Source organism: Drosophila mojavensis, unplaced genomic scaffold, assembly GCF_018153725.1.
Source record: "Drosophila mojavensis isolate 15081-1352.22 unplaced genomic scaffold, ASM1815372v1 contig_136, whole genome shotgun sequence".
Classification (NCBI taxonomy): Eukaryota; Metazoa; Arthropoda; class Insecta; order Diptera; family Drosophilidae; genus Drosophila; species Drosophila mojavensis.
Genome location: NW_025318667.1, coordinates 14,887,903 through 14,910,000, shown reverse-complemented (window position 1 = coordinate 14,910,000; position 22,098 = coordinate 14,887,903). Strand labels below are relative to the sequence as shown.

At 39.8% G+C, this 22,098-nt stretch overlaps 4 protein-coding genes across 18 annotated transcripts in view; 2 read left to right on the top strand and 2 right to left on the bottom strand.

Annotated features, from left to right (window-relative positions):
- The window catches only part of LOC6583873 (homeotic protein female sterile), a 27,543-nt gene extending 12,668 nt beyond the window's left edge, over nucleotides 1-14,875 (bottom strand). Inside the window, exons 1-8 of one of the 14 annotated variants that reach the window (XM_044011557.1) lie at nucleotides 14,798-14,875; nucleotides 12,965-13,251; nucleotides 8,263-8,463; nucleotides 6,260-8,193; nucleotides 3,411-4,929; nucleotides 2,471-2,641; nucleotides 714-833; nucleotides 507-638 (exon numbers count right to left, since the gene is read on the bottom strand). In XM_044011557.1, the coding sequence (XP_043867492.1) occupies nucleotides 507-638; nucleotides 714-833; nucleotides 2,471-2,641; nucleotides 3,411-4,929; nucleotides 6,260-7,681 (3,364 nt within the window). In that variant the 5' untranslated portion in view covers nucleotides 7,682-8,193; nucleotides 8,263-8,463; nucleotides 12,965-13,251; nucleotides 14,798-14,875. Of the gene's footprint in view, nucleotides 1-501; nucleotides 639-713; nucleotides 834-2,470; nucleotides 2,642-3,410; nucleotides 4,930-6,259; nucleotides 8,194-8,262; nucleotides 8,464-12,964; nucleotides 13,252-14,128; nucleotides 14,259-14,650; nucleotides 14,740-14,778 lie in introns of those variants that run through there. The other 13 variants (XM_044011558.1, XM_044011555.1, XM_015161440.3 and 10 more) reach the window with 13 other exon arrangements.
- A 27-nt stretch (nucleotides 14,876-14,902) lies between these two features.
- On the top strand, nucleotides 14,903-16,266 carry LOC6583872 (28 kDa heat- and acid-stable phosphoprotein). Of its 2 annotated transcripts, none has more exons than XM_015161366.3 (2): nucleotides 14,903-15,052; nucleotides 15,289-16,266. In XM_015161366.3, exon 2 carries the CDS (start codon nucleotides 15,307-15,309, stop codon nucleotides 15,964-15,966), a length of 660 nt encoding a protein of 219 aa, XP_015016852.1. In that variant the 5' UTR covers nucleotides 14,903-15,052; nucleotides 15,289-15,306; the 3' UTR covers nucleotides 15,967-16,266. The 2 variants fall into 2 exon arrangements, with proteins under 2 accessions (XP_015016852.1, XP_002009534.1); XM_002009498.4 differs by having other exon boundaries at nucleotides 15,042-15,133.
- A 428-nt stretch (nucleotides 16,267-16,694) lies between these two features.
- Nucleotides 16,695-18,013, bottom strand: LOC6583871 (ribosomal RNA small subunit methyltransferase NEP1). The gene is made up of 2 exons (XM_002009497.4): nucleotides 17,748-18,013; nucleotides 16,695-17,669 (listed from the first exon to the last, which is right to left on the bottom strand). Exons 1-2 carry the CDS (start codon nucleotides 17,913-17,915, stop codon nucleotides 17,079-17,081), a joined length of 759 nt encoding a protein of 252 aa, XP_002009533.1. The 5' UTR covers nucleotides 17,916-18,013; the 3' UTR covers nucleotides 16,695-17,078.
- A 270-nt stretch (nucleotides 18,014-18,283) lies between these two features.
- On the top strand, nucleotides 18,284-19,055 carry LOC6583870 (NADH dehydrogenase [ubiquinone] 1 alpha subcomplex subunit 7). Its single transcript, XM_002009496.3, has 2 exons — nucleotides 18,284-18,457; nucleotides 18,546-19,055. Exons 1-2 carry the CDS (start codon nucleotides 18,395-18,397, stop codon nucleotides 18,792-18,794), a joined length of 312 nt encoding a protein of 103 aa, XP_002009532.1. The 5' UTR covers nucleotides 18,284-18,394; the 3' UTR covers nucleotides 18,795-19,055.
- The last annotated feature ends 3,043 nt before the right edge of the window (nucleotides 19,056-22,098 follow it).

The window sequence follows — 22,098 nt, the reverse complement described above, 5'->3', positions numbered from 1 at the left end:
GTAATTAAATTCAATATAATAATAAACATAATTGTAATAAAAAAAAATTACTTGTTGCATGTTTTTTTCTGTTTTTCTTCTTGTTGTTTTTGTATATATATTATTATGTTGTTGTTAAGCACAGACGTATATGAAAAGCACATACGTGTGTGTGTATTGTATTGTTTTGTGAATGTGTGTGTGTGTATGTGTGTATATATATTATGTTGTCGGTGTTGTTGTTCTGTGTCTGTCCGCCTGTCTGTCTGTCTGTCTGTCTGTGTGTTTCATCTGAGTTGTTGATTTTCTTTTTCCTCTAGTTTTTGTTGTTTTTCAATCTTATAACATTTCATATCAGATATATATATATATATTTATATATATTAATATATACATATACAAAAATACATATATATATATATATATATATATATATATATATGCATATAGACTTTTGGGGATCTTATATGAAGTAAAAAAAAAAAAAAAAAAAAACAAAGAAACAAACAAACAAAACGCGTCCTAACCTGCTTCACTGTCGCTCGAGTCACTCGAACTGCTATCACTCGAACTCGAGGACGATGAATCGCTGGAACTTGAACTAGAGGAGACAGGATTCGCTGGCTGCACAGTCTCGACTTTGCTTGACGTTGTCTCATCTGCAAACAATTAGGAAAGATGAGAGCTTAGTAATCATTTCCATTTAATGGCTAATTGTATTTCGATATAATTACCTTTCTTGGCTGCTTTCTTGCTAGCGCCCAATTGGCCAGTTACGTCCTGTAACCGTTTTTCCAATTCTTGTTTCTTTTCGGCCATTTGCTCGTCCTTAGATTTACCGGAAGGCTTTTTATCTGTAATACGAAAATTGAGAACATTCATTTAGTAATTGTGACCAAAAATTCGATAGCTCAACACTGACTCAATGCGGTTAGAGAAATGAGACAGTAAGCGATGTAAATATATATATATATAATTAATATATATATTTACATATATGAATACAGACAGAAACCGAGATAGCAGACATAGGTGAATTGAGATAAGAGCTTAACTGAAAATTGAAAAAAAAAAAAAAATATCTATATATAGGGAAATTTTAAGCATGCTTTGGAGCTTTTCCTTGTTTGATCTATGTGGATATATTTTACAATATATGTATATATTTATGGATTTCTCAGTTAATCCATCTAGTCAAACGGACACACGGAAATGACGCATGCAATGTTATTGGATAGATAAACATACAGTCCACATTTGATGCTCCATTAAATAACCTTGCAAATGAACCAATAATACATTCATTTATCTGATCTATGCTAACTTTACTTAGTTTATTAATAGATACAATAGATATATAATATATATATTTGTGAAACTTTGGAATTTAAGATTTCTATATATCAATACATATCCGATTCTCCAATATTGAAAAACTATCATCATCTGCAAGGATATTTAAATCTTCGACAGATCGAAGAAAGATTATATCTAGATTGATTGATTTCTCTTTAAGTTATGAGGGAAAAGGCAAAACGTTATGAAAAATTTATTCATAAAATTAAGGCTGGAAGCTCGGGATATTGCTATGGGATTTTCTTGATGGTTGCTTAAAAGGATTTTAAATTTTTTTTTTTTTTTTTTTTATTTTATTATTATTATATATATATATATATATTTTTTTTTTTTTTTTTTGAAAGTTGAGTTTAGCTAACTAAACATGTGACCACTAAATAAATTTGCACATATACAATATATTGTGCGCATATTTGTTTCTTTGTAATTTGTCTTTGTCTTTGAATTTTGAAAATCAACAATAATATCAAAAGCAAACACCAAAATGCAACAGGACATCCAACCATATAAATTTGAATGATCAGATTGACTTCATAGGAAAATTTAATAGCATTGACTATCGTTGTTCTGGTTGTTATTGATGAATTTTGTTGTTGTTCTTCTTGTTATTGTAGTTCGCAATGTTCTAAATCTGGATCTAGTTCTAGTTTTTTGTCTTTTTCGTTTAGTTTTTCATTTTCTTTTAGGTTTTCTTTTACTCTTGTTTTATCTTCAGTTTTTTCTTGTTGTTTATCTTTAGCCTTTTCTTTTGGTTTATCTGTAACTTCTTTTGGTTTATCTTTAGCTTTTTCTTTTTGTTTATCTTTAGTTTTTTCTTTTTGTTTATCTTTAGCCTTTTCTTTTAGTTTATCTTTAGCTCTTTCGTTTAGTTTATCTTTAGACTTTTCCTTAAGTTTTTCTTTAACTTTTTCTTTTAGTTTATCTTTAGCTTTATCTTTTTGTTTATCTTTAGCTTTTTCTTTTGATTTATCTTTATCTTTATCTTTGTCTTTATCTTTATCTTTGTTTTTATCTTTATCTTTGTCTTTATCTTTGTTTTTATCTTTATCTTTGTCTTTATCTTTGTTTTTATCTTTATCTTTATCTTGTTCTTGTTCTTGTTCTTGTTGTGGTCTCGGTTTAGTTACAAACTTACAATATGGCTTACGTGTTTTTTTGCGCAAACACGACGCCACATAGCTTTCAAGCTCGCGCAGCGTCGACGGCTTCAGTGTCTCGAAATCGATCTCAATCTCATCCGGATTCGAGTCGCGCAGCGATGGCTCACGATTTTGTATAATGTGTACCACACGTCCCAGCTTGTCGCCTAGATGAAGAGAAGCATTTTAGTAAAATTTGTACATTTTATATTACATATATACTTATATACTGATCAAGCATATTTTTAAATCACTTAACAATTATAAGCTACTCTATTTCTCTTTTACTTTCAATTCTCTGTACATAGTTTCCTGTAGGTCTGCCTAGTGTCTTCGTTTACCTATCTAGGTACCTATATAGGTATTTAATGTCTCATATTCTTTTATATATTTTCATATACTCAATTTTCTAGAGTACAACTAGAAAACCTTTCTCTTTCATTATGAACTGTTCCTCCAGAATCTATATTCTATAATCTATCTATTTAAAAATCAATTCTTTTTGATTATACTTCAGTTATCCAGCATATCTTTAATCGCTCAATGTATTTTGCGCTTTATCCACACGGTTCTATTATTTTTCAATTTTCTAGAGTACTAGAAACTCTTAGTGATACTTCTATTTATCTATATAAATTATTATTCATTATGAACTTTACCTCCAGAATCTATCTTCTCTAGTCTATCTAAAATTAATCTCTTGAATTATACTTCAGTTATCAGGATATAATATCAATAGATTCTCAATAAAATAACTTCACTAATCTATCATCGATATATCTTTAATCTTTAATCTTTTTTAACGGTCATAGAAACTTGAAATCAACTCTAATACGACCCCCATCTATCCATCCATCTATCCATCTATATGTTTGATCGCATATATAAGATATATATATATATATATCTGTATATGCTGATTGAGATGCGACTCACCTGGCAACTTGTTAATGTCAAGGGAGAGCTGTCGCTTCTCATCGTAGGACATTGGCTTGGCAGTGTCCTCCTCCTCGGAATCAAAGTTCATCACCTGGCTGGGCTTCTTTTTGCTGCTGCCACGGGCACCGGCACCGCCGCTGGCACCACCGGCATTAGCGCCAGCTCCAGCGCTGGCGTTGCTGCTGCTCTTGGTGCGTTTCGCACTGTTGCTGGCGCCGCTGCCACCGCCGCCGGCACCGCTGCCACCGCCAGCAGAGGCGCCACCCGCTCCAATGCCAGCTGCACCAGCAGCTGCACCGCTCGCTGCACTGCCAGCAGCAACGCCTCCGCCGCCTTTGCCGCCGCGCTGTCCCTTGACCTTAGCACCTTTACTGCCACCGCTTCCGCTGCCGCCGCCTGCACTGCCGGCACCGGCAGCCGCCCCAGCTGCCAATGCGCCCGCTAGTGCGCCGGCCGCCGCCTTGCCTCCGCCAGCCGCCACGCCGGCTGAATTGACGCCGGCCGCATAGCCCGCTCCGCCAGCGGCACCGCCGCCCGTCAGCTGGCTAATCGCCATGGCCACGTCGTGGACGTGCTGCAGCGTTGTCGCACCGGGTACTCCGCCTGCCACGCCCACTCCGCCGGCACCCACCAGCGAGCTGTTCAACAGGGCCGACAAATTGGCGCCCGCCGCACCGCCAGCATTCAGTCCAGCCACATTGGTGGGTAATGTGACGCCGCCATGGCTGGCATTGCCAGTGCTGGCCGCATGCTGAAGATGGCCACCGGCGCCGCCAGCACCACTGCCACCACCGGCTGCGCTGGCACTGCCCTGGCCCATGCTCTTCTTCTTCTCTTTCAGCTTTTTCTTAGCCTTCTTCTTAGCGGACGCCTCCTCCACCAGCTTACGTATCTCCTCCTGCAGGCCGAGCAGCTTCGATTCGAGCATCTTCAGCTTGGCACTGCGCTCCTCATCCGAATTCGATTCGTTTTCCGAATCGCTCGATTCCTCGCTTGATGAATCGCTTGCATCATGCTTTGACGTGCTCGAATAGCCGTGATGATGATGCGCCGCATTCGCAACGGGCTCATCGGGTATATTCGCGTATCGCATCTCGAAGACATCCTGCAGCTTGCGGCCCATCGCAACGACATCATGATCTGGCGGATTGTATTTGTAGCAATTGGTGAATATTAATCGCACATCGGCCGCAAATTCCGGCGCGCTCTTATATTCGCGATTGTCCATTTTACGCTTAACGGTGCCCAAATCCATGGGCTTCTTGATGATATCGTGATAGTCGTGCAGCCCCAACAGCTCAGCATCGACGGGCTTGTAGAAGGGCCAGGCATAGCCGGAGTGCTTTTTGGAGAATAGCTCCTTGAGTATCTCATTGCATGATTTAAGTGCATCCGATAGTTTCTCCTTCGACTTGGCACCAGCAACGCCCCCAATGGCGCCGCCGGCAACCAGACCAGGCACACCAGCCACACCCAACGGTGACATTGGATAGCCCGAGCCCTGGAATGTAAGATCCTTTGGTTGGTTTTCAAATTGAACGATTTCGATGGTTCGATTGTTGGTCGATTGTTCGATTCGTGCGTGGTGTATGTGCAATGACAATAACGATATAACGATGATTGTAACGAATTCAAAATAAAAATTTGGAAAAAAAAAAGAAAAATAGAATGGAGAGAAAAGAAAAAAAGCGATAATGGGTTAGAGCATTCAAAAAATGGTTTATCGATCAGTCAGTTGGTATACACAAATATTATATAAATATATGTGTATATCTATAAGAAATACGTACAATTATATGTTCAACATATATATAAATAAATACATTTTATGGATTTGCATAATTAGAGCCGAAGAGCACTATCGACAACGTGTCGACTATAAGTGAATATCATTAACCAGTGGCTTGTTGTCTCTATTAATCGATATCGATATTTATTGCTCTTCAGCTCTAATATGCATTTCGATGATCTCAAATCATAATTGTAAAAGGCAAGGGCAGCGTTTATAATATATGGGCTATTGATAAAATTATTCTTGTATTTGGTGTTGTATATATAGATATATATATATGTATATATATAGCTGTGTGTGTATGTAGTGTCTGATTGTGTGTGTGTGTGTGTGTAAGATTGTGTTGGTGTATAGATTCAAAGTTTGAGTTTTGTGTATTTCTGTGTCTGCTTGTGCTGCCTTACAAATAAACTAAGGTTTAAATCTAATTAAATTGTTTATATTGTTTAAACAATTCGTGTTTTGTTTGCAATGTGCCTTAGCCTAAACAATAAGCATTATGACTAACGTTAACGGGAAATGGTGGAATGACTTGAGCTCCATTGAAGAATATTTATCTACCTTACATGAATTCGTTCCGTATTTTCTAGCTTACTCATTTTCATAGGCTATTTTTTAAAATATCGGATCAAGCTTTTATTTCATGATTGACGCGAGAATCTTTCGAGTTCATTATGGATATCAAAATCGATCAGAGAGATGAAAGAGATTAAGGAGCATCTATTATTATTCTTAACGTCATGAACGGGTAAATCTACTCTAGCCTATATATACTGAACTAAGGACTAAGGATTTATGGATCGATAAATCGATCAATAAATCGATAGCTGTTAACGCAAGCTGTTATAAACGAGTATTAAGCAGTGGGCTATTCCCGACTGCCATATTTGTGTTAATCCTTGCAACTAATTGGTGTTTTAAACATTTGTGTACTTATATTAAGTACATCAATCACACACACACACACATACAAACACTCTCACCCACACACCCACACACACACACACACACACACATTAGATGAATTATTGAACGTCTGTCCATTGCCTCTTACCTTTTTGCCAATTACCTGACGATTCGATTCCCGCCGCGTCGCTATTTTGGCCGCCTTGGCATCCATTTGGGCGTAAGGCGATTCAAAGGCATTCGCCGTCGGCGTCGTTGTGTCCGCCTTCCGCTTGACGCCCTTCTTCATTTTGGCCGGCTGCTGTGGGGGTATCACGGCATCCACAACCCCAACACCGACGCCCGCCGTACTATTCACGTACGCTTGCACCGCATTGGCTGCATTGACAGCGGCCGATGGTATTGTCACACCGCCGGCTCCGTCCAGGGCAGCTGCTGCGACGGCGGCCGCTGCTGCCGCCTGTGCTTGGGCGACTGCCGCAGCTGTTGTCGCCGCATTGGCGTCGAGCAGGGAGCTGTTATTGATCGATGTCTGTTGGCCGGCTGCACCGTAGCTGTTGCCGCCGCCGCTTTGCGCAGGATTCAGTAGACTGGCCATGGCCGCATTAAGCACAGCTGCATTTGTTGCGCCCGGCCCCGCCCCCGCCCCCGCTGCGGCAGCCGCTGCCGCTGCCATCGCCGCAGTGGTCGTTGTGTTCGTGCTGCCTGGCACCGTATGCGGCGGCATTGTGCTTATCGGTGGTATGGACGGTGTAACGCCTCCGGCTGTTGATGAAACCGTGCCGCCCATGGCGGAGACAGGTCGGGCGTTGGCTGCTGCTGCGGCGGCCGCAACAGCTGCTGCTTGAATGGCTGCCGCTGCTGCTGCCGCCTGTGCGGCCGCTGACGTTGGCGTCGAGACGCCCGCTCCAGATGACTGGGACAGGCCGCTCATCTGGGTCAGCTGTGAGGATTGCGCTGCCTTCCCACCGGCTGTTGTCGATGTGCTGGTCGCTGTTGCTGCCGGCGCACTAGTGCTGCCAACGCCACTGCCAGCGCCGCTGCCCGATGAGATGGCACTACTATTGGCGGCCTTGGATGTGGCTGGTGCACGTTGTTTCTTTTTGCCACCCTTTGCCGTGACAGGCTCCAGCTCGATCTCCTCCTTGGGCATCGATTCGATCTTCTGCAGAAAGACCTTCTCCAGGGTTTGGGCCATCACAACAACATCCTCGCCGGGCTTATTGTACACATAGCAATTGGTGAACATGGTATTGAAGTCGTGAATGGCCTCCTTCGCCGACCAATAGTAGTTATTCTCCAAGCGCTTCTTAATCGTACCCATGTCCATTGGCTGTTTGATTATCTTGTGATAATCGGGCAGGTTCAGTTTCTTGGCATCGACCGGCTGTTGAAAGGGCCACGAGAAATGATGTTTCCAAATGACCTTCATGACTGTTTTAATCAAATATTGCAATTGATTTGTGTTCCGTCCCGGTCGGTCCTGTGGCGGCACAACCGGCGGCTGTACGATACCATTGATGGGCTCCACAGTGGGCTCATAACGTGGCGGTGGTTCGTTGGATGACATTGTTCTTGATGTACCTTTATCTAATAGTGCTTGCTTGTTCTTGATTGTTGTTGATAATTAGATCAATGAGTGAATTATGATGATGATGTTGCTGCTGCTATTTTTGTTTATGCTCCTCAAGTTGTTGACTGAGACGGCCGACGCACACACACCACAACCGCAGCACACACGCCCGGGGCCGTCTCGTCCTGCTCACACGTCCTGTTCTGTTCGCCCCGCTGCTCAAAGCAGCCAATGATGATGCACTGCTCGAGAAATGGAGAAGTTTGTGTTTGGCCTTCTATTGCTGGGCCTGCTCCTCCTGCTAATCCTGATATTACTACTGCTACTGTTGCTTGTCGTCCTGCTGCAATTGCTGCAGTTGCTGCAGGTCTGTTCCTTTATTCTATTAACGGCTATTGATGCTGGTGCGGCTGCTGATGCTGCTGCTGCTGCTACTGCTGCTGCTACTGCTTCTTCGACGGCTGCTCTTGGCTTTTGTTTCCGTTGCATGCTCAGCAAATTGTCTTCAACTAGGAGAGTTAAATTCGATTAATGCCAACATTAATTAACAATATTGATTTCTATTTCTATTTATTTACCACCACTTGCCGGTGTCGCGGCTTCTCCAGATGTCAGTTTATTGTTGCTTTTGTTGTTGCTGCGAATTCAGTTCAGTTGGCATTTTGAATTTGCCAATTTATCTTAGTTACAGATTCAGTGTTGGTGTATATTGATTTGTTTTGTATAACGTTCAGTTGTTGTTATTATTGGTCGGTTTGTCGCTCTGTCAAACAGCGAGACTGCAAGTAGAAAGAAAGAAGATATCAACTTTATTAGGATTTGTTTTTTTGCAAGTATACGCGCGAAAATCATCCAAAATTCACTCTCAATTAATATATTGCGAAGAAAGCAACTTGATAAACAATATAACTAGCGGTATATTCGCTCGGAATGAATGTAAATCGCGGCCGCGACCAAAATTGTAAAATTTTGTATTTTATTTAATTTTATTTATTTTATTTTATTATTATTATTTATTTTTTTGCTGTTGTCTGACCGGCCGGTTCAACACAAATGACTAGGTTGCTTGAATTCACTTGGATTGCTTGTTGAACGAATTTGACAGAAAAGCACACACACACTTTATTATATAGGGCGCCAAAACAAAATTTCAGTTTTCGTTACATAAACAATAAAATGCTACACGATAATGCAGTTAAAATAAACAAAATACAAATACGAATCCACATGCACACACACTCGCACATCATCTCATCTTCTCTCATAAACATTGTACCGCAAACGACACGCGATGATGATTCTCCCGCGTTCGGCAAATGCGAAATGCAACAAACACTCGTAAAGCAAAGTCAAAATAAAATAAATGCAGAGACAACAAAATGTTTTGAATTCTCATTTTATTTTATTTTTTTTTTTACTTTTTACTCTTTGACAATTTTTCTTCTGAAACACATACACACGTTGGTTGCAGCTGCTGCCGCTTCTGCTGCTGTTGCTTCTTCTTTGTATTTTTTCTATTACGCTTTGGCTTGGCCTTTATTTTCTTTTTGTTTTTTCTATTTTTTTTTTATCTGTGTGTGTGTGTGTGTATGTGTGTATGTTAGTTACTTTGCCGCCGTTTTGGCACTCACGGCAACAGCGCAAACAGCACTAGTCGAAAAGAGCGGCGAGACAACTTTCGAAATTCGAAAATGCTCGAGAGCGAGCACACCGGAGGGAAAGAGAAAGAGCATCACACATACACATAGGACAGAATATGTTCATATAGAGCTGTCCCGTTTGCACACAGGTCTCACTTTAAAATGGTGCTAAGCAGCAGCAGCACAATGAAATACCAATAGTTTCAGATACATTTTAAAACACCATCTACAACTAGGTTTTATTTTCACCATAAGAATACAAATTTTCAAAATTTAAGGGATCTGCGAATCGACCATAATCAAATTTACAAAAAAAGAAAAAGCAAGCAAATGTATAGGCAGAGCTCATACACACGAGATTTGATGAGAGAAATTCACCACACCGCTGCCAACTTAACTTGGTTATGTTCCGTTCCAGCAGTAGCTGGTAGGCAACATGATTCATGCATAATAAAGTCCCTTTGTTTGTCGTTGTTGCACATTACAAGCATTTCACACACAAATATATGGACATAAAGAAATATATGTACAACCGCATGAAAATAAAAATTCATACAAAATTTTGGATTTTAACACCCTCGCCATTAATTCAGACGATATTGGTGAGCGAAAAAAAATCCGATGGGCTCACTCACTGTATAGCTCCGACGGCAGCCATAAACAGCATGCACACATTCGCACATATATATAAATATATATACATCTGTTTCACACCACGCGCTGTTCACTCGCACAGTGGTTTCGCGCTCACACAAATGTCCATCCAATGTAAACAATGCAGCCCGCCCAACATTAATTGCAACGAGCTTATATATTGATATGTTATATTTACATAAATATCTATAACTGTATACAAGAAAGTATTTAAACTTTTTATGCCGGCCGGCAAATATGTATCTCTGATTTTGATTTCACTTCGAAACTCATTTTTTTGCATATACATACAGGCATAAACAGATACATATACGTATGTATGTATATGGCAAACACATAAATTAAGCACGTAAAATATTCAATTGAAACCACTGTGGGCACGACTCTCAATATGTGTATTTCGTACTCTTGACTGCTGACTGCAAATTTGTGGTTACGGTTTGTTGCCGACCGCTAAAATATATTTATATGTGTATGTATGTATATACAAAATGCAATGACGCGAAATTCAAATCAGTTGAAGTTCGAAAGCAACAACAATAAATCAACAAATGACGTAGCCTTATTCCCATTGCACCGAGCGCGGATTGAATATTTTTATAACGCGCAATTATTTGTATTTATTTCGAAAACAAAAAACGGGAAAAAACATACGCCAACGCCAACGCCAATTGCAGCAGCAGACGGGTGAGCTTCTACTCCCTCTCTCTGTCATTTGATTTTCGCTCTCTTGCTCATTCTCGCAACAAAACAAAACATTAACTGACAACACACACACACATGAACATACACATACACACGCAAACATCCATACAAGCGTTCACGGACAGCAAACGTGCTGATGTCCGCTGCGCTGTTGTAATTATGTAGTACAGTAGACGACTTTGAGTTTTTCAACAAAATTTTACGTAGAACGCAACAACACACCAGCAGCAACGTAGTGCGAACGTAGCTCTTGGTGTATACTTCGTGGTGCTTCGTATCAGCACACGAGCGCACGTTCTTTATACTTCGTGTTTGCATTTGTGTATGTAACGGACCGCGCCATACAACACACGATATATGTATATATTTATTCATATATATATTCATATATACATATATATGTATATATAAACGTATATTTTTGTGTACGGCTGTGTGTGGATATGTTTTCAAGGCAAACACGATGACGTCGAGCTAGCAGAAGAAGAGTAACTGTCGCACTGGAACAGCAATGGCATGCATTTTATTACTATTGGCGCCCCAAGAGACGAGCGGCCAGCGGCCAGCATAGGTATATAATAATTTCGACAATTTATAAGGTCCAGCAGATAATTTAATTTTACGTTAGGCTTTTAATCTAATTGGCAGACATGGAAAAAATAACTTTGCAAAATATGTTTATCAACAAAGGTCAACAACAAACAATTTTCGTCATGTTCGCAAAATTCAGTCTAATTATAACTTGGTATTGTACATACATTTAAGCTCAAGCAATACGTATAGATTCATTAATTGTTTTTAACATTATTATATTACTGTAATATTATTGTTATTTTTTTACTTTTGCACTTGAACTACGCGCAAAAAAATGTTATTTAAATAAATAAAATACAAGTGATCCAAACACCCAACATACATACATAACATGGTGTCGTGACTGAGCACTTGGGGCCCAAATGCACGAGTTAGAGCGAGACAACAGTTCACTACGTAATATATATTCGAAATGCAAATATGGCGGCGGTAGCGGCACGAGACACAAACCCAGCAACGACCAAGAGAGAGAGAGAGCGAGAGAGAAAGTGGGTTGTATGTTTGTATAGGTCACTCTGTATGTGTATGTGAGTGAGCGCGATTCTCTCCTCGTCGTCTACTATTGATGCCCGAGCTCGAAAGTGAAAAAGCAGGCGGCAAAGAGCAGTAACCATTGTTGTTGTTGCTATTGCTGCTGCTCCTGCCGTCGCTATAATTTGCTGTATCTGCAAGTATGTGCCGTGCCGACTACCGTAACGATACGAAGCGACTACGTCACGACGAGCGAACGTATAAATGTCGAATCAAATGTCGCGCCGAAGAGCGTGGAATGTTGACTGCCTGCCTCTAGGTTAATAAATCGTGCTAATAGTGGCACGAATTTAAAGCCGGTTTATATGCAGCAGCAGGAGCAGCAGCCGCAGCCGCTGCCTCAACCTAACCAACTGCAGCCACCGTCGAAGCTGACTGAAAAACCATCAATGAAATTGCGTGCATCCCAGCCCCCTCCCACTCCACACATAACCGCTTCTGTCCTACCAACTCCTAGATGCACAGTACAGGACTAAAAGAAATCCCCATTTGGCATATATAAAATAGCAAACGGAATGAATCTGAGACGATTTAAACTTTTCGCGCCAAAATGCAATTGTCATACAAGCACACAGATACAGACGCACACGCAGAGATACAAATCAGATGCTGAGGTGAAATGACAAATGAACAGTAAATGCATCAATGCCGGCTTCTTTTTGTTTACTTTTTTATTTTTTGTTGTTTTGTTTTTTCTTTTTCAAGAAATTACTCTAACGACAAAGGTTCATCAAAATTTGACTTTCATCTAAAGCAAAAGCAATAAATTCAAAAATTGATGTGCAAATATCAATATTAATCTCTCTCTATATATAATTTTAATTGATTCCCTCCATGACAATATACATAGGGGTAGAAAAGGAAATGCAGCTGGCTTTTTAAGCTACATATTAGATGAAGGGTTGCTTGGCTCAGACCTCTGAAAATGACTTCTATTGGAAATAGTTGCCAATGTGCAGCATAGAAACATAGGCATATCTACACGCATACACACAAGCACACACACATGTAAAATGCAGCCAGCAACAGTTATTAGTTAATTGTAATCGAGAGGTCAATAAATTCGCATTTTATTGCGTGGGTGTTTGTTGACAGGGCGACAGCAGAACATGAGGCACGTGGAACGGCTGATCGGAAGTTCGATTACATTACTTACATTTAGTTTCTTGTTTTGTTTTTATTGTTGTTTGTGTAGCTAATATCCAAAACAATTCCAATGAATTGTGCTTGTTGTTGTTATGCGGAGATATCCCAAATTGTGTATTTTGCAGTTGTTGTTGTCGCTGTATCCTTATTGTTGTTGTGTAGCTTATCAATTTGCTTTGATTTGTTGTAGCTGTGACTTTATTATTATTTTTGTTGTATGTATATAAATATATAGATTTTTCTAACAATAATACAACACGCAAATTCTAAATTTCTACACAATTGTTAAGTGTGTAACTGTATTATAAAAAAAAAGAAGATAGATATTATATTATACACATATATTTGATATACATGTATCAGAGGGCACCACACATTGTTGATGCGCGAGAACATCAACAAAAAAAAAAAAAAATGCGCACATGACGTATCGGCTACGTAGGGTATTGATGACGGGGCGAATACGACGGCGGCGGTTTCGAAAACGTAAGCAGCTACGAGAAGCAACGTACGTTCTTACGTGACGTTTTGTTAAACAGCGGCGGCGGCAAAACAGCGCGATACAAACACACATACGTTAAAAGACTACATTGCGCTCATACACGTAATATATTAATATTATAATAAAATATATATTTTTTATTTTTTAAACATTTATTTTTTATTTAATATATATTTGTAGCTTGGTAAAATATTTCTTGGATGTTTGCCATTTCGTTCTCATTATTTGTATGATTTTGTTGCTTTGTGTTTTTCTTAATTTTATTTTGTTAATATTCACTACCTAGTACTGCTAAAGGCACGTACATACACTTAAATACAGACACACGCTACGTTACATACACACATATTTATATATACATATACACACATATATATACATATATAAATACATATATATATTTACTCACACACACAATACCACATACACTCAGCGACAGATAGCTTCTTCTTCTTCTTCTAGTGTTGGCTGGTTGCGCTGTTCGTTGCCACCACCAAAAAAAAAAAAAAAAAAAAAGTAACACGAAAAAAATTGTCACGTCCATTGAAGTCTCACATTTTCAAATTAATTTCTTTGCGTAAAAACCATTGCATTTTATTAAAATATTATTTGAAATCACAGCGCGTTTTATTTAATTAGCATTTTATATGCAATTTATATAATTTTAGCTACTTTTTACCACAATTTAAAAGCAATTTTTACACACCGATATACGTACGCGCTACAATTTTCGACATACGCGCGTTTCTTGTGAGTAAAGCAACCGTCGCAGTCGCCATCAAATATACAAAAATTTTTCGAAATTACTCAAACCGCGAATACACACACATATATACACAGCGAAAGGCGAGCGCACGCGTACACCAACTGCTCTATAGCGGTACTGCTCACATTTAATACCGATGGGCGTGCGTGCAAGTGCAACCGACATATTAGCGCTGCATTAGCTACAGAGAGCGCGAGAGCAGACACTGTGCATGGGAGACTTATCGAAAACGTCTGTGTTCGCTCAGCGTTCGTTGGTGGTGGCAATAGCAAATGCTGCTGTCAGTGTTGGTGGTGAATTTTCGAGATATATATATATATATATATATATATAGACATGTATATGTGTGTGTATAAAAGCAACGAGCACCGCGCATGAAAAAATGCACGAGGAACAAAAGTAACGAGGAAACAAAATGGCTGTCTCACAATATTTGTATAGCATCGGTTATGTTGATAAGCGCCTTTTCTCAGTCTAAGCACCAATGTGCCCCAAATGCTTAAAACAATTATCAGCTGAATATTCATTCGGTTTGGTTTACTTCCGCCGCTTGTACCATTTTTTGTAGCATTTACATATATTATCTACATTTTAGCATTGACTAGCACATTTTTTCGTGTCCAATTCAGCACGTAGCGACGCGACTACTATCGGTTCAGGATGACTTTCTCGATTCATCGATATACAACCGATAATAGATTATAATTAATCGATGCTAACCAACGTAACAGACATTTTGATTGTCCATCACCAACCAGCTGTTAGCGTCGCAAATCGATAATCGATAAGTAGACATTGAATACAGACGATAAATAAAAGCAATAGTATAGGTAAGCAACATAATTTAACAACGAAAACTTAGTCAAAAAATTCAAATACTCTTAAATTCAAATAAACAAACAATTACATTGGTAAGCAGTATTTCAAGGCACGACGCCATTTCTGTTTCGAGGTGGCCTAGCGGCAGTACACACACGCGTGCGCACACACACACACGCGCCCACAGACACGCACACATATTTGCTATTCACACTAACGCAATTACCACTACATATGTAATTTACAGAGCCAGCCGCAGGTCGTCATGCCACGAGGAAAATACGTTAACCACAAAGGCCGCAGCCGCCACTTCACATCACCCGAGGAACTGCAGCAGGAGTCCGAGGATGAAAGTGAACAATCGACTGGCAGCGATGATGAAGGAGAGCAGACGGGAGGAGCCGCCGGCGCCGGCTCATCCAAACAGTCGGCTGCATCAGGTGCAGCACGCAAACCGGCGAGGACCGCACAGCGACAAAAGCACCAGCAGCAACGACAGCAGCGCAGCTCCTCCGACGAGGAGTCCGATGACGATGACAGTGATGATGATTCGGAGACAGAAGTACGGGATGCCAAGAAGGGTGTGGCCGCGCTTATCGAAATCGAGAATCCCAACCGTGTGACCAAAAAGGCCACCCAAAAGCTCTCCCAGATCAAGATCGACGATGGAGGCAGCAGTGCAACTGGCAGTGGCTCATCTTCATCACACAAGCCGGAGCTGTCGCGTCGCGAACGTGAACAGATTGAAAAACAGAAGGCGCGCCAGCGTTACGAGAAGCTCCATGCTGCCGGCAAGACCACCGAGGCGAAGGCGGATCTCGCACGGCTGGCGCTCATCCGTCAGCAGCGAGAGGAGGCGGCCGCCAAGCGGGAAGCTGAAAAGAAATCTGTCGCCGATCTGGCCAAGAAGCCACTCTCCAAATAGTCTAGACGCTCCACATGACAGCGGGTTTATGGCAATCGCATTCAAATAACAAAAATAGTTCGAATTTCGCATAAACAAGCAAATCACTAAATCAAGCAGCAGAAAAACTAAACTATTGTAATTGTACGATTTCTAAATATCAAAATCATTTTAACGGCAACAAGTAATACCAACATATAAATTGATATGTATGTATATGTATAAAACAAACGTAACTGCACCACATGATGTCATATTCTCCAATGATTTGTTTTCAATCTTCTCTTAATTCAAATATACATATACAACAAAATTTACAAATATTTAGTTAAGTCAACTTTTCTATTATCAAATTGTTTAACCCTAATATTTTTTTTTTACAAATTTTTTTTATGAATAACAAAGTTTTGTAATTGAGAATTATAATAAATAAATCAAATAAAATTATATATATGTAAATATATATGTATATATATTTACATATACATATGTATTAAATATATATATGATAAGCTCGCCTACAGTAAACACTCCTGACTAACGAATTCATTTTCATCCATTCGTTGCCTTGATTTTGCCGAATTTTTATTATTCTTTTCCATGCATAGTAGTTGAAATTTGTATAAACTCACAGAATTTGACTGTAGTAGTGAAACCTGTTGATAGTTTTATGGATATTTGGCATAAATTTTGTGAAAAATGTGTAAATAAAGTGGAAATGTTCGCCATAGCGAGCTTCGGCTGTAGCATGAACTGTTGCTGCCTTCTTTCATTTGTTTCAAATTTAAAGCGCTAATAATTAGATTTTGAATTATAGAAAAAGTTATATATAAAATAAACCCTCAACTATACAGATTTACGTCTCTTATGTCGCAGTGAGTTTACTAGGAATATCCATATACATATTTTTATATATAAGGCCTCTGCAGTCAATGCTTTACTCTATTAGTTAGTTTGAATTTCACATTATCTCTAACCTTTTAATAAAATTTAAAAATATTTATATATATATTATAGTATATATTTAAATATGTACATATATGCATGATTGAAATCTCTCATAGGATATATATTCATAATATTAGCTAAGAAACTAAATAGGGTTAAACTAAAGAGCGGCTAGACTAGAGGGACTAGACCACGCCCCATACCTCTTCAAAGGCGCTGCAGAGCTTGGAGCAGGCAATGGCTGCCGACAGCGGATACCGGCTGATGGAGATGAGCTCCTCTGTGTAGTCAGTGTTGAGAGTGCCGTGAGCGAAGGCGCCAATGACGATGACCACGGGCTCTTCATAGGCTGAGCTGCCCTCCTCGCCCTTCGGCACCAGGTCACGACAATTGGTCACCAGCCTGCCGGAGTAGGACATTGCATACTTCTTGCAGCCGACGGGTAAGTGATCTGTGATCGGATTCTTGATGACGCTCATCAGACGGCGCGACGTCTCGTTGGCGCGTACTTGAAATTTGTGCAGCAGCTGCACCATGAGGCCGGCGAAGCGTTTGAATGTGCGCGGTATCCGTGTCTGTGGATTGATCTCGATGATCACATTCTGTGCGGTGCGCACAAACACCTGCAGCAAGCCGGCGCGATTCAGCGGCGAATCGAACAGCATCAACAGGCATTGGTGGGTGATGTCCGGGCGGCAGGTGCCCGGTTCTCTCTGATTTTTGCGCAAAATGCCCGCATGGTCATCGCAGTTGAGCAGCTCGAATGTCCGGTTAACCTGTAGCACATGCACGCAATAATGCCAAATGTTAATAATAATGATAATTATAGATATCGAAGCATTTGAATCACTAACCTTCACCGTTTCCAGTTGCGCGCCTTCTAGTACGATTATCAGGCGCTTTTCTTTCGTATTCACGTGCAGCAACTTAAAGTTGTTTCTATCCAAATCGAACTCGGGATCGTCTTCCTTGCGTCCCTCGAATTTTCGTTTCCGATTTATCATTTTACCCTGGCCTCCCATTGCTAATCTATTCCTTTTTTCGTTAAACTGTCAACGCGCCCGGAATACAAAAACAAATGCCATGTGCACGCCGAGGTAATAGGGATGAGCTGCTTGCAGCCATCGTTCGACTGTCACTTATCGATGAAGCTCAGCTGTCATTTGCTCAGCTCGAGAAGCTGACCATCGTGTAATACTATCGATGTTCATTATCATGCCGGCATTGCGCTATCGACAACTTCCAACGGCTTCTGTTTAAACTATTTATGCCAAAAAGTCATGCTCATCGGGGTTCTCATAAGAATTTACAACTAATTGGATTTCTATTTATCCACAATAATTAACTGATGACGTTACTAACTCAATCCTAGTTATCGATAGTTTTACAGTCAGTGCTTTGCCGTCACTAAATCAATTTTGCTATTTATTATTTTGATCGCATTGCGTTTGTTGACAAAGCGTAGGCTACATTTAAATTATTTTACAAATATACGGTTGACATGGCTGCCGCCCGTCGTGATATAGCGCCGTTCCTGCAGCGCGTACGCGCCTTTCTGCTGGGCGTAAGTATGTCGCAGTCGCGCTGCAATTGGCAAATCTGCGAGCGGGTTATGTAAGTGAATGAGATTTTCGTTTGATTCTATTTTTTAGCGTGAACATACTGTTGCGCTGCGCTTCGAGGATGGCTTAGCCGACCGCACACAGCCCCAGCCGGAGCTACCGGACGGACCCTCGCACCTGTACTCGGCCAACTACTACTGCACCCGCGATGCTCGTCGTGAGGTGCAGCCGCCCATCGACCTGGTGCAACAGCAGAAACTGATCGATGCTGCCACCGAAGGTGCACCCAAGGCTCGCGCCCAGCTGCCCACGCCCGGCAAAGTCTATGCCTGGGACTAGAGCCGTTCCGCGACCCAATCGATTGCACGCAATCAGTAAATTAAATCAATCTTTTTTTTTTTTGTGCGAATGCCGTTTAATTCTAAATATAGACATTGTTAAACCACGGAGCATTTCTAGCATTCACTGCTCAGGGGAGAAGAAGGTCGCTGGGCAGCACTGGCTCTTACTACAGTTGTCATTCGCAATGTGGAACCTTTAGCAGTAATTCTTGTTATAATTATAAAGATGAATGATTGAAAAGATGCATTTGCAAATTTATTCCACTGATTAATCAATTCGAATTCCCTCTTTAGGCCAGCTTGGAATCTCCTAGTCGATATCTCTGCTTAAATAGCTAGAATGACTATTGAAGTGAAGTTAAAAGATTAAGGGAGTAAATATTAATATATTTATTTAAGTGAATATTTATTTTATTTGATTATAATTTATTTCAATTATTGTTAGTTTGGCTTTAAACAATTTTCGTATGCAGCCTTTGATGCTCTGCATCTGGATGTTACTGGATTTCTTTTCAAAATAGAAATCAAATCCCTGATTCTTGATTTCTCTTGGGTGTTGAAACAGCAGCATAGGAAAGAGCGAGACGGGGAGAGGTGTGCAGGGACGGCTGCTCTGATCAGCTGGCACTGAACCCCTCTTCCCGTCTCGCTCATTCCGATGCCACTCTTCACTCATCAGCTGGCCCTGCCAGCTCAACAAACCAGTGGTCAAATTTCATGTTTTTTGCTCTTAATATATGGAAAATGTGTATATATACGATTTGTCACGTCCCTAGTGATGTGCTTTACAATATATTGTTTTTAGTCGGAGGGTTTCCAATAGCATATCTCTTTCGGATCTTCAGTTCGACTTGCCACGCCCCTGAAGGGCGTATGCGATTATGAATGAGTGCTCAAGATTTGAAAAAAGTAAGAGTGAATCTTTGTAATTGGCGTTAAGTTGTCGGCAAAGGGCTTTTATCTCTGCGACTCTTGCGAGCTTTGGTTAGTCTAGAGATCTCTTGATGGAGCCAAGAGACGGCTAGACCCAGCTAGACTCTTGGAAACAATAGAATTCTAGACCCAATAGACTCGTAGATCCAAAAGACTGCTAGATAGACTAGACTCCTAGAGCCAATAGTCTTCTAGACCCAGCAGATTTCTATTACTGTATTTGAGTGTATTAAAGGAGCATTGGAAATTTTCCTTAGCACTTTGTCATGGAATTTCGGAATGATGTTACAGTTCGAATAACTGACAGTGGCCCAAGTTCCTGGGAACTGATGCTTAACAGAGGACTAACCTGGAAGCCCCAGCTAATTAAATCAAAGTATAAAACATAAAATAACATTTAATTTAAAATGTTGTATATTTAATTATATTTAAAATGCAAACATAATAAAAATATATATACATTTTTTTATAATTAGAAATATAAAAATTCATTTTAAAAATTCCAATTAATTTCCGGAAATTCACTTTCACTAGCAGCTTCCTTTGCTTGTGTTGATGCATTGCTCTAAATCAGATTCCGTAATCGCGTCCAAATCATCCACTTGTATTCCCATTAGAGTCAAGGGCACGGTTCACGGCAAAAAGCTTAGAATTTGCTCTGCAAAGGGATTTTAATCTGTACCTCATTAATGGGAATGCGAATGCGAATGCAGGTGGGAAATTCACCTTCAATTTTTCGCAAGCTAATGCGAGTGCTACGGAGTTTCCAGGTGGGTCCACACGACTGTATGTATGATGCGCGCTCACGAAATCTGTGGAAATGCTGTTGAGAGTGCTTGACGGGGTGAGTCGGGGCTCGACTAAGAGATACCCTACGCTAGGCTACGCTTTCAGGATACTCTCTGTTGACGTGGCTCTCATCATGCCCGCATGATTCCACTGGAGGAATTGCTTGCCGACGCCAAGGAGCGGGCAAACGGGGTGAACAGCATTGCCCGATGTCAATGTAGGTGAAATAGCTTGGCGAAAGGACGATGGACTGATCGATGATGCTGGAATCGGAAGCAAATAAAGTTCCTGCATGGCCACAGTGGAGTGGAGCGGGCGAGCTTTTCCTTTTTAAGGCCGAGCAAGCATCGTGCGCTACCCTAACACCTTTATGACATCAACTGTAAGATTGATACATATTATATTTTATACAAAAAAAAAAAAAAAAAAAAAAAAATAAATAAATAAATAAATAAATAAATAAAAAAATTCAAGAAAATAAGAAATAAACAAAAAATACTTATATTTTCATAAAGGTTACTCAGCTTGTAATGAATTTCTTATATATGATTTATTATAATTTTTTAAATTTATTTATTTTTTATTTTTTTTATTTATTTAGTTTTTATTTTTTTTTATAAGACTTTAAGTAAAATAAAAATTCAAATTTGTAGAGTGTAAGATTAATTATGTATTTTTGTACATTATATAAAAGTAGTATCCAGATGCGATTGCCTCCGAACGGTACTCAAATGCCAAAACACTTCTTATCTAGGCATTCATCACATTGGGAGCTGAAAATATTCAGCTTTTATTCCATACAAGTCGTGCTGAAAAAAACAACTGAAAAATCGATTATTATCGATAAAAAAGGAGTGGATTGATTTATTGAATTAAAGCCAGGATATATTTGGCACATAAGTTGAGAAGCTAAGCTTCTCTAAGGCTCTAGCTCTTGTAGTTCGTGAGATTAGTGCATTTTTATGGACGAAGCGAACGAATATCTGCCACGCCTACTTTTATCTGTAGGATTTTCAGAAAAGAATTATACCTTCAGCTTTCACTTACAATGGATTCAGGGTAACATAAATTGATATTCTCGTATTTGCTATGATCAAATGAATAAAATTTATCATTTTTAGCTGTATTTATAGCCTGATTAAATAAAGCTGAATTTGGAATTGGAATTAGCTTTAGAACTAACTCGTAAATAAAAGATCGTTAATTATTTCAAGTTTCTTCGACACTAAGAGGACTATAAATATACATATGCTATATAGTTTTCACTGATCTATGGAGTAATTCCGTAATTGACGAAAATGTAGTATAAACAGTTTTTCCCAACCTATCACGCCCCCAGAAGGATGTAAATCTATAGACTTGATGATTTAGTATATATTAGAATGTATATAGCAATTCCATATATATAGATTTCAACTCTCTAGCTTCCATACATTTTTGGCAATATACTCTTTTCAATGGGCGAACGAGTGTTATGAATGATAATAATGCCGATTATAATGGAAAATTCTCTGAATTTCACCTTCTACGAAGGGATTACAATTGAAAACTTATAAACAAATTTAAATCAAAGCGCAGAC

Excerpts from the sequence above, each read along its gene's own strand:
- LOC6583872 (XM_015161366.3), top strand. The coding sequence starts at position 15,307 with ATGCCACGAGGAAAATACGTTAACCACAAAGGCCGCAGCCGCCACTTC.
- LOC6583871 (XM_002009497.4), bottom strand. The coding sequence starts at position 17,915 with ATGGGAGGCCAGGGTAAAATGATAAATCGGAAACGAAAATTCGAGGGA. Across the intron at positions 17,670-17,747 it reads CGCAACTGGAAACGGTGAAG|GTTAACCGGACATTCGAGCT; the intron begins GTTAGTGATTCA and ends CATGTGCTACAG.
- LOC6583870 (XM_002009496.3), top strand. The coding sequence starts at position 18,395 with ATGGCTGCCGCCCGTCGTGATATAGCGCCGTTCCTGCAGCGCGTACGC. Across the intron at positions 18,458-18,545 it reads TACGCGCCTTTCTGCTGGGC|CGTGAACATACTGTTGCGCT; the intron begins GTAAGTATGTCG and ends TCTATTTTTTAG.